At 49.0% G+C, this 10,197-nt stretch overlaps 1 protein-coding gene across 1 annotated transcript; it reads left to right on the top strand.

The window, feature by feature from the left end:
* Positions 1-911: 911 nt before the first annotated feature.
* TNNC1 (troponin C1, slow skeletal and cardiac type) lies at positions 912-9,888 on the top strand. The gene is made up of 6 exons (XM_026106530.2): positions 912-1,029; positions 6,092-6,122; positions 6,494-6,640; positions 8,007-8,121; positions 8,398-8,534; positions 9,711-9,888. Exons 1-6 carry the CDS (start codon positions 1,006-1,008, stop codon positions 9,740-9,742), a joined length of 486 nt encoding a protein of 161 aa, XP_025962315.1. The 5' UTR covers positions 912-1,005; the 3' UTR covers positions 9,743-9,888.
* The last annotated feature ends 309 nt before the right edge of the window (positions 9,889-10,197 follow it).

Here is a 10,197-nt window from a genome sequence, read left to right on the forward strand (position 1 = left end):
CCGTGGCGCCTTTGGACACAAGAGGGAGCCTTGAATCACCGGAGAGAGAGATTTTGCTGTGGTGGTTGTGGATTAAAATGCTTTTCCCTTCAGGGAGAAGTGGCTGACCATGCAGAGGCCCCTGGCATATGGGTCTGCAGTAACTCCGGGAGGATGGGGTTTTTTCTCCATTTGCAGCGAGGACAGGACAGCTCGCTGCCTGCGAGACCAATAAATCACCATTTCCCACGGGAGGCCAGTGTCTGGTGTGGGAATTAGCCCCCGCACCAAACCCAAGCTGATGGCCTCCCCCTCCTCTGCTTGCACGGTCTTCGGAGGGGGCTAAGTGTCCTGGCGTGCCTACACATTTCTCCAGGGTCTCAGCATCAGGATGACATATTTCTCCTGGCCCCGGCCCGGATGCACATGGCATGGTGGGAGGATGAGCCCAGCTGGTGCACCCCGGAGCAGGCTGCGCCAGGCAGCGCAGATGGGGATTTGGGGCAGGACAGGGGCCGAGGGCCCAGACACCTCCGCATTTCATTCGGGTTCCCTCCTATTCCCACCAACCTCAGGGGAAGCTGGGCTGGGGCTGGGGCTGGGGACGGGCTTGTTTTCTGGGGTATCCTTTCCCCTATTGCCCAGTTTAATTAAGCACACTATAGCGTTTCCAACACAGCTCCCGGCAGGAGTAAGGGGGCTTTATGCACGAGACAGGGGCGATGCGCGGTTTGGCCAAACGCTGCAGGGCAGCGGCGGCGATGCCCCACTGGCATCCGGTGTCAGGGGCTCCATCGTCCCCCCCCGGACACCCCCAGCCGCCCCAGCGGAGGGCCAGGGCCGTGCCAGGCGCGGGCTCGGCAGCCTCCCCTTCCCGAGGGAGGCATGCAGCCGGGGAATTCCCGCGGGAGCACGCGGGGCTCCCGGGAGGGCTGGCCACATCCCCCCGCGCGGGGCGGGCGGCCGCTATATCAGCAGAGCTCCCGGGGCAGAGCCGCCAGAGCGTGCCGCCCCCCGGCCCCCACCATGGACGACATCTACAAGGCAGCGGTAAGTGATGCCTTCACTCCGAGCGGTGGTTTTGGGGGGGATTTCAGGCAGTCTGTACTGACCTTGCTGCCGATTCCCCGAAGCTGTGACATGCCGGCGTGCTGACTCCCATGCGGGCAGAGTTAATTCGGCAGAGACGTGCACGTAAGAAATAATTACAGGGTGGTGTCTTTTAGTCAACATTTCCATCCAGGACACAGATTTGTAGCACTGACAGCTCTGAAGCTTTCACGCTCTTCTTGCAAGCACGAAACTCAGCTCTACTGCTAAGTTATTTGCACTCTGGTTCTCTGCTGTGAGATGGATATGGTCCATAAGTGCAGTTAAAAATCTCAACAAAAGTCTTGAAGAGGCTAGTTTCAGCCAGGACAAAGCACAGCAGCATTTCCCATGAAATGAAGACAATTTATACGTGTTAAAATTCACCATCTCGCTTCTGGTTCTTTAATGTTCTGCCATTGCTAAGTTTCCCTCTCCCATAACTGATTTGTGTGTGTGTGTGTGGTATTTAAAAAGCTCTCAGCTTTTGTAAGTTATTTCCAAGCATCATCATCTGCTTCACCACTCCTATGCCCCTGGTATCTGCTGTACAGAAATTGAGAATGTAAAATATGCTGTCTGAGAATGCAGAAGCACCCTAACTGCTATTTTAAATTATACAGCTGCATGTTATCCTTACTGTGCAAATCCAAACTATTTGGTCTCTAATAAAGACACTGCATCATTTTGTAACTTAGACAGTGATACGTGAGTGAAATATGGATGAAAATAGATTCTGGACTGTGTGACTTGCTACTCTGTCCCATGCATAACTGGAGTTAAAACACATTATAAAAGTTTTCTGGTGATTTTTTTTTTCTTTACGTAGTTGATCAGGCTTGATTTTAACCAAGGGCACAAAAAATACAAGTGCTAATGCCAAGATTTTTAGAGGGAAGAAAGATCTTGCTTGAAATGTAACTGAAGAAAACAACAAAACGCTCACACAATTACCTCTCCTGTCCTCTTGGTCTAACCTAGAACCTTGTGAGCTTGGAAACCCATAGTGATTTGGATGTTTTCAGTGAGAAAAGAATCAGGAACGGCTGTACAATTGGGCATGGAGTTTCCCTAACATCCACTGCACAAAGGGAAGAAAACATGACCTGTAAAATTAAAGAAAATCCAGGCCTCTATAACTGATCTTTCTAGTTAAGCATATTCTCTGTGACTCAAGGAACAGGTCCTTTCCATATTGTTTAGGGACTTCGTGCAGATAATTAGGAAGAAAGGCTGAAGAGCTTTGCGAGCCAGCAATGCTAACAATTAGCCAAATGGGTCTGTCCATCAGCCAGAGGAATGCACTGTCCAGCACAGGCTGCATCGCAGCCGTGAGTCCCAAAAAGAAAGGTTTCCTCACACAGAAGCTCCAGCCGCTCTTCATATTTCTGTCCTGTAAATGGGATACGTATGGGCAAAGATCCACAGGCCAAGGTCACTCTTAGTCGAAGTCCGTGGACTTCAGTGGAGTTAGACTATGGAGGAATTCAGCCAAAAAAAAGGAACTCCAGCGTAAGAGCAACCAAAAACTTCCCACCTCAGTTACCAAAAACTTATCCCAAGCATCTAGTCCTTAAACAGAGAAATGAACTGTGCAAAATATCTGATTGAGTCCAATAAGGCTTTTGCTGCCTGTCTGAAGGTGGGGGCACACATGCAGACACCCTGCTGTCATTAGCCACGACAACATCACAACCCATAAATGCGCAGCTGAAGTCCTGGGCTTTGACAGCTGGCACCTTTACAGGGGCAAAACAACTCCTGCCCAGGTACAGCTGAGACCAACAGCTTTTTCTTGCATCTATTCCCCAAAATTTTAATTGTAAGAAGATGTTCACCTGGAAAAAATTTCAAGAACTTGAACTTTCCCCACCTAACTTCAAACAGAAACAAAAGATGAAGAACAGAACTGATAAAAGCAAAGTAAAAGCTATGACAGATTTAGCATTACCACAGACATCCCAGTGTTGTGAGCTTACTGTTGCCTTCCAGTACTGCAAGATGAAAAACCTGTCCCTGAAACAAGATGCAGAGGGAAAAGAGGAATAAAGCCATGAAAAGTGTCTGTGTCCAGAGGACACTATATGATACTCAAGTGAAATCCCTCTGTAATGAATATATTTTTCCATAGTTACCTTGCATTTAAAATTTACATACAATTTAGCCCCACATCTGTAACTTTATACCTATCTAAGATGCACTAGTCAAAGCAGCTTTGGAAGTGAGTCTTTTGTTTGCTGCTTGTTGAGGACATTTATTAATAAGCATTATAGAATTGAATGAGTTTGTGCCAAATTTGCGACATGCAGCCACAGAATCCAATGGATTTTCATCTTGCCTACTCATGTCTAGATAAGGCTGTACAAACACAAAGCTATTCTGGGAACATTTTTAGGCTCTGTTAAGCAGCCCTAAGAACAGTGCCAGGGACAAGTGTCCAGATAAAGGGCTGCAAGGATAAATACCAAAGCCTTTCTACTCCCGGGAACAATCAGAAAGCTCATCTTTATCTTCGGCACCTCTCTCACCAGGGTTTATAAATAGTGAATGCACCAAAAGGGTCGAGTTACACCAGCGGCGTGACGGTGGCCACAGACATTCGCTTGGGGAGCGCGTTGCCTGCCGCGGGGCTCCCAGCTCTCCTCCCCGCCCGCACAGTAGCCCTGGCCGCCAGCAGCTGCCTGCCTTCCCTCAGCGGCGGCTGGGCCAGGACCGGCTCGGGTTGCACCACGCAAAGCTGAAAAGCAATCCTGCCGCTGTTGTTATCCCTTTCTGACCTGAAAGGACTCACCTCCTCTAGTCCGCATCTTCATGCATGTGTGGAGCCGAGCTGTAGCCAAGCAGGCTCTGGATGAGGCACTCCGCTCGCTTCGTCCTACAGGTGGTTGTCCTCTGTCCTGCTGAGCAAAAGCCCTTTCCCTGCCTCTTGCTGCAAGCAGGCAGGGCGGCTTTCCAGCCGACTTTTACAAAACAATTGCCCTTTGGGGCAAGAACATCAGCCTCCACCCAGAGAGGGGGTGCTGCAACTTGGTGCTGAGGGTTTTTGATAAAGCTGTGTCAGGTTCCCAACCAAAACACAGAGCGAGATGGTCATCTGGGTATGGCTCGCTTTGGACATGGAGGTCAGGGGAGCAGCTGGTAAGGCTGATAGCTGTAGTAAGGAGGAAGCTAGCAGCGACAGGTACCCTCTGCACAGGACAGAGATAGTCAGATGATTTGAGAGAGGGGCCAGAGACAGAGCCCTCTAAGCTAAATTACACTGGAGCAACCTGGCATGGGGTTAGCATCTGACCAACCCCAGAGAGGCCTGCCGGCCAGCCTGGGAGGGAAGAAGGCAGGAAGACATCCAGCATTTTAATGGATGTTACTGAAAGAACAGTTGGATGAAAGGCAATGAGCACAAACTGAAGCACAAGAAGTTCTGTCTGAACTTGAGGAAAAACTTCTTTACTGTGAGGATGACTGAGCAGTGGAGCAGGTTACCCAGAGAGGTTGTGGAGTCTCCTTCCTTGGAAATATTCAAAAGCTGTTTGGGCACAATCCTTGGAAACGTGCTCTCGGTGACCCTGCTTGAGCAGAGGGATTGGACTAGATGATCTCCAGAGGCCCCTTCCAACCTCAGCTCTTCTGTGATTTTGTGATTATGTGGTCAGTACTATTAGATAGGCAGTACCTCTAGGAAGGAATGAAGCCAAAGAGAGAAACGCACTTGAAGAGAAGCAGCAGGATGCAGATCCCAGGGATTCCTCTCTGCTTTCCTCATTGATCATTTTCATTAATTCATGTTAACTAATAAGCTCCTACTGATCACTTGCAGGGAATAAATTGGGGTAGGCTCTGGAAACAATCTGCCTGCTCATTTCCGCTAATGCTTCTGCTCTACGTCACCCTCCGCGTGCTGCTGTGGCAGGCTTTCCAAGGAAGCCGCATTGGGCTGCGTGCAGGACAAGGAGCGCACAGACACACAGCCTGGGTCAGGGCCACGCAGGGTTTGGCTCCAGCCAGATCCATGGGGCCAGTGATACCCATCACGAAGAAGGGGTGCCAGTGGGGGCACCAGCACTGCAGCCCTCCCTGCACTGGGGTAGGCACTGCTGGGGTACCCACTGCTGTGCTCAGGGCACAGAGCCAGCTCTGCCAGGCATTTGTTGGCGATAGTGGCATGCTTTTTCCATTAGACTGTGAAAATACAGCTTCACTGCATTACCCTCTGCTAGGTCCTCTCATCTACCTAGTTTTATCTCCATTTTCCAGCACACTGGTGCAGGGAACATTATTGGTAATTGCTGTTTGCCTGTCATGAGTATTTCTTGTTGCAATGCAACAACAGGTCTCTCTGGGGCACAATCCCATTCCACCTCGCAGTCCCTGTTTCACTTGCGCTGTACGTGTGGGCCAAAGAGTTGCCATGGACACCGGACATTCAGGGCAACAGCTAAAACAGGCCAGAGGGAATAGCAGCCCCCTTCAATGACAGAAGTCTCGTGTTATAAAAGCTGAATTCTGACAGAAGTTGAGAAGCTCTTAATGGTTTGGGTAGTTCAGAAAGTTTCTTGAATTTAGGGCTAAAAACAGCTATTAGGGATGGTCTCATCTGCATCTCCCACCTCTGACCTGGGCCTTAGCCCGAACCCCCTCAGTGGCACAACCATCCCACTTTGAAGCCTCCCGGCAACAGGAAATTATTCCCAAGGAATGGTTGAAAAGGACAAATGCTTTTTCCAGCTGGGCCTCAGCACTTGTGCAAAGGCTAGTAGTGCTGCATGTCCGATGCTGCTGCTCTTGGAAAGTGATGCTCTCTTCAGAGGAACTGGAAATATTTTTTAAGGGGAAGAATTTTTTGGACTATAAAGGGCTGCTGTATTAAAACCTCACTGATCGTCGTGTATCCCGTAGTCCACACAGGCAACTGTTGCGAGGATTAGGTAATCTTCGACAAGACTGCTGAACAAACAACACTTTTTTTTAACCATTAGGGGTGGTGATAAATAAAAATTAATTGGTGTCTGTATTTTAATTACAGGTTGAGCAGCTGACAGAAGAACAAAAAAATGGTAGGTACATCTTTACCCTGACACTGCAGCCAAAAGAAAAACCCACTAGCACTCAGCCCATCCTTTCTACCAGCTACTGCTGGCAGCCAGCAACTTTGCCTCAGCAATCACCCACCAGAAGTTTTTTTTGTTTTGTTTTGTTTTTTTTTAAAAAAGTCTTTCTAGTGGCTAACTGAAGCACAGCATAAGCCAAGCATTTTTGAACCACCAGGATTTCATCAAAGGGTTTCTGCATGTCTGTCCAGGTGCACCCCTACGTCCTGCAGTGGGAAGCAATGCCCGGTGAAAGCCTGCTGCATCAGGCCTGCCAGGACAGCAGGACTGAGATGGCAGGCACTAGCATCTCTTCTCTCCCCTCTCTCTCTCCCCAGAGTTCAAGGCTGCCTTCGACATCTTCGTGCTGGGGGCAGAGGATGGCTGCATCAGCACCAAGGAGCTGGGGAAGGTGATGAGGATGCTGGGGCAGAACCCCACCCCCGAGGAGCTGCAGGAGATGATAGATGAGGTGGATGAAGATGGTGAGATATTTCCCTCTCTTCAGCTCCCCAGGTGTGTCAGAGCCCTCGCCCCACCTGTCTGCAGGCAGAGATTGGCTCCAAATGCTGCGGTGCGAGGGCCCATCCAGGGCCACCAACAAGCACACAGCGCACGCACCTCTCACCCCGTGGGGAGCGAGTCTGCAGCCTGGGCACCGTGGGGCCCACAACACGCAGCCACACGGGAAAGCCTGTACCTGTTTTGTCACAAGCTGGAGCCTGAAACTTGGAGAAACCAGGGTGTTCACTATAAGAGGATCGCAGCAGTTAAGGCTTTAGGCACAGAATGCCCCTCTGGACACCAGAGAGACCACAACACTTTTCATGAGATTAGGCATCTTGGTCAGTGATCAAATGTTCCTCTCTGGCACCACCTGGCAGGGCACATGGCCAGACAGATGGTATCACCCACCACAAGACGCTGCTCCCAGCGGCACACGAGCCCTGACCCCACGATTCAGGGGGGTGCTCAACATCTGCACAGCACAGGCAGGACCACGCTGGGGACGGCCTCAGCCTGGAGGGAGCAACCTGCAGGAGGGCTGCAGCTGAGGCTTTGAAGGTGACCAAGCACCCACCAAATTTTAGTACGGTCGCTCTAGGAAATTTCTGGACTAAGAGATGCTGTAAAAATTACTATATTGAATGGAGATAGACTGCTTGATCTCATTTGGCGGGGGGGATTACAGGTACTCTGAAATTGCAGAGATCCATACAAAATATTAACAGGCTGAATGTTGCAACTGCCATTTTGTGAAGCCCACCATTAGAAGTTCTACTGGCAAGAAAGTTTTGCACTGCTCAGGTATACACGCACACACACAAACCACACACATGTTAATAACAGTCAATATTAGTTGTATCAGTATACCAATAGTCAAACACAACAAGATCTACTGTGTGCAGGTTGGGAAGAAACGCCATATTAAGTAATTAGAAAAGAAAAAGCAGTTAAGAATAAGGCAAATAAGGAAAACATCTCAATGTCATTCAAAACACCAATAATATACTGCTAGTGAAAAAAATACAGTGCATGCCTTCTTTCTGGAGCTTTTATTATATATCTAGATGAGATGGGCAGGTATCTCCATAACAGAAATTAGCATTCATTGATACTTACAGCAGACTTTTGGTTCATTTTATCTAGGCAAATTGAATGCAAAAAGCAAAAATTCAGTAATGAATTCAGTCCATGGCCTCAGTCAGTTACACCAGTGCCCTGAAAACTTCCTTTTGCTACAGGGTCTCCTAAATTTTGTTCCTAGGTTACTAACAGAAGTTTGATATCGCCTTTGGCTTTACCAAGCCACACACTATAGCGTTGTCTAACTGTTTATTCTGCCTACAGGCAGCGGCACTGTAGACTTTGATGAGTTCCTAGTTATGATGGTCCGATGTATGAAAGATGACAGCAAAGGAAAATCTGAAGAGGAACTCTCAGATCTCTTCAGGATGTTTGACAAGTAAGAGACATGAATGCAACACACTGTGTAAAAGACCATACTGTAAATAGAAGTTATACCTGAACACAGATGGACCCATGGCGGCTCACTGCATCAACTGTGCACTTAGAGCAGGGGTAGTGCTTTTTTGCACTGTCTTAGAAATATTGAGCATCCTCCCAAAACGCTAATGTTTCACCTCTGAACACAGAGTGATGGTGGGAGAAGTGCAACAGGTCCTGGGCTCTCCTTCTCCAGCACGTTGTTCCACTTCTGAGCTGTTCTGTCCTTGCACAGAAATGCCGATGGCTACATTGACCTTGAGGAGCTGAAGATCATGCTGCAGGCAACAGGAGAGACCATCACAGAGGATGACATAGAAGAACTGATGAAAGATGGGGATAAAAACAACGATGGCAAGATTGACTATGATGGTAGGAGTCTTTCTTGTACATGATTTGGTTGAAACTCCTCGAGAGTCCCAGCCTTTCGAGACAGCTCCTGCAGTCTCAGTTCCCTTCTGGGAACTGATATGAGCTTGCGTAGGCAGTGTTGGGCAACACATCCCATTGCCACCTGCATTTGTACAGGTGTACAAGGTTTGCCATGCTTGCAAAAATTGTGGCAAGGGCCTGGGACTCCCTTAATTGTTCCCAAAGTCATCTGTTCAAAGTCAGCTGCACTGACCCTGTGAAGCAAACCTGATTTTCACTAGAGACCTGCTTCGCCCTTTCTGCCTCCTTAGACAAGCCTAAAAACAAGCACCAGCTCCTAAGTACTGTTTCTTTAAATACAGTGACACCAAAATGACTCCCTGGTGGCAGCCCCAGTTTTCCTTTGGGAGCCATCTGATTTAAGAAGGTAATATTAGGGCACTTACATGAAGTGACAGGAGACAGTGGCCCAACCTCAGGGTCAGCAAGCTCTGAGTCACCGTGGCCATCCTCTCCTGGCTAACAACCTGTCCTGTCTGCTTGAGGGTGGATCAGCGAGGTACGGCTGGCATTTTGAAGGACTCCGGCCATGCTACACACTTGCAAAACAGCAGAAGTAGTCAGGAGTGCACCTATGTGCTTCTTTCAGAACATTTTTGTTGCACTTCTGTGCAGTTATGAACAGATCCAGTGCAGAGAGGCTTTAAGACATAAAGAAAGGTGATATAAATTTAGATCGTCAGCCCAGAGCAGTATATAAAGCTCAGCCACCTCAATCAAACACCTTGTGGCAGGAGGCAGGGCACAGTCTTCAGGAAATGCAAATCAACATATCAACTCAGTGGCAAAAAACAGCATCTCCCCCACTTCTGAGCAGAGACTGCAGCCCCGCACCTCACAGCCCTCGCTCCCCAGGGGTTCAGCTGCCTCCTGCATTTTGGCAGCACCCACCTCCCAAGGGCAAAGCTGGGCTTTGGTGACATTTCCATAGGGAGTCATGAGGAGGCCTCGCCACAACCAGGGAACAGTAGCCATGATCCTCGGCCTCTTGCACACAGGTGGGAGGGAAAAGGAGAGGGGGCTGTGGAAACATGCCAAAGGAGTACTTGGCAGCTGTGGATGGTGCTTCGGTCCTCATCTAACACCCACTTGTCTCCAATGTCTTTTCCTTGGCAGAGTTCCTGGAGTTTATGAAGGGAGTTGAATAAACCTGAAACAAGATCTACAGCCCGAGTCTTCTAAATCCTTCCAGTGACGTTGTCTCATCTACTTGGTTATGTCCCCTTGGCTACTAGCATGAAGACTAAGTGCTGAAAAGGGTGGCCATCAGGAAAATAAAATACTTTAATATTGACTGCCTCCAATGGTCATTCCTTGGAGATTTAGTAAGAGAGCTTTACCGTGGTTATGTGTTCATGATTAACAGTGCTGCTCCTTGGAGCAATACCAAGCATCTGGGAGCCAAGTCGTGGCAGATCAGGAGAAGGTAGTAAAACAATTGTAGCTTTAAGCCTGTAAGGAGCATTTTACCTATAACCTAGTGACAACCACCAGCAAGCTGGGGCTGACAGTGAGCAGCAGGGTGGTACCCCACAACGCATTTCCTTGCTGCCCGTGGCCGGCTGCCCACCACTGCTCCTTGCACCCCAGCCCAGCCATGAGG

The sequence above is a fragment of the Dromaius novaehollandiae genome, chromosome 12 (assembly GCF_036370855.1).
Source record: "Dromaius novaehollandiae isolate bDroNov1 chromosome 12, bDroNov1.hap1, whole genome shotgun sequence".
NCBI lineage: Eukaryota > Metazoa > Chordata > Aves > Casuariiformes > Dromaiidae > Dromaius > Dromaius novaehollandiae.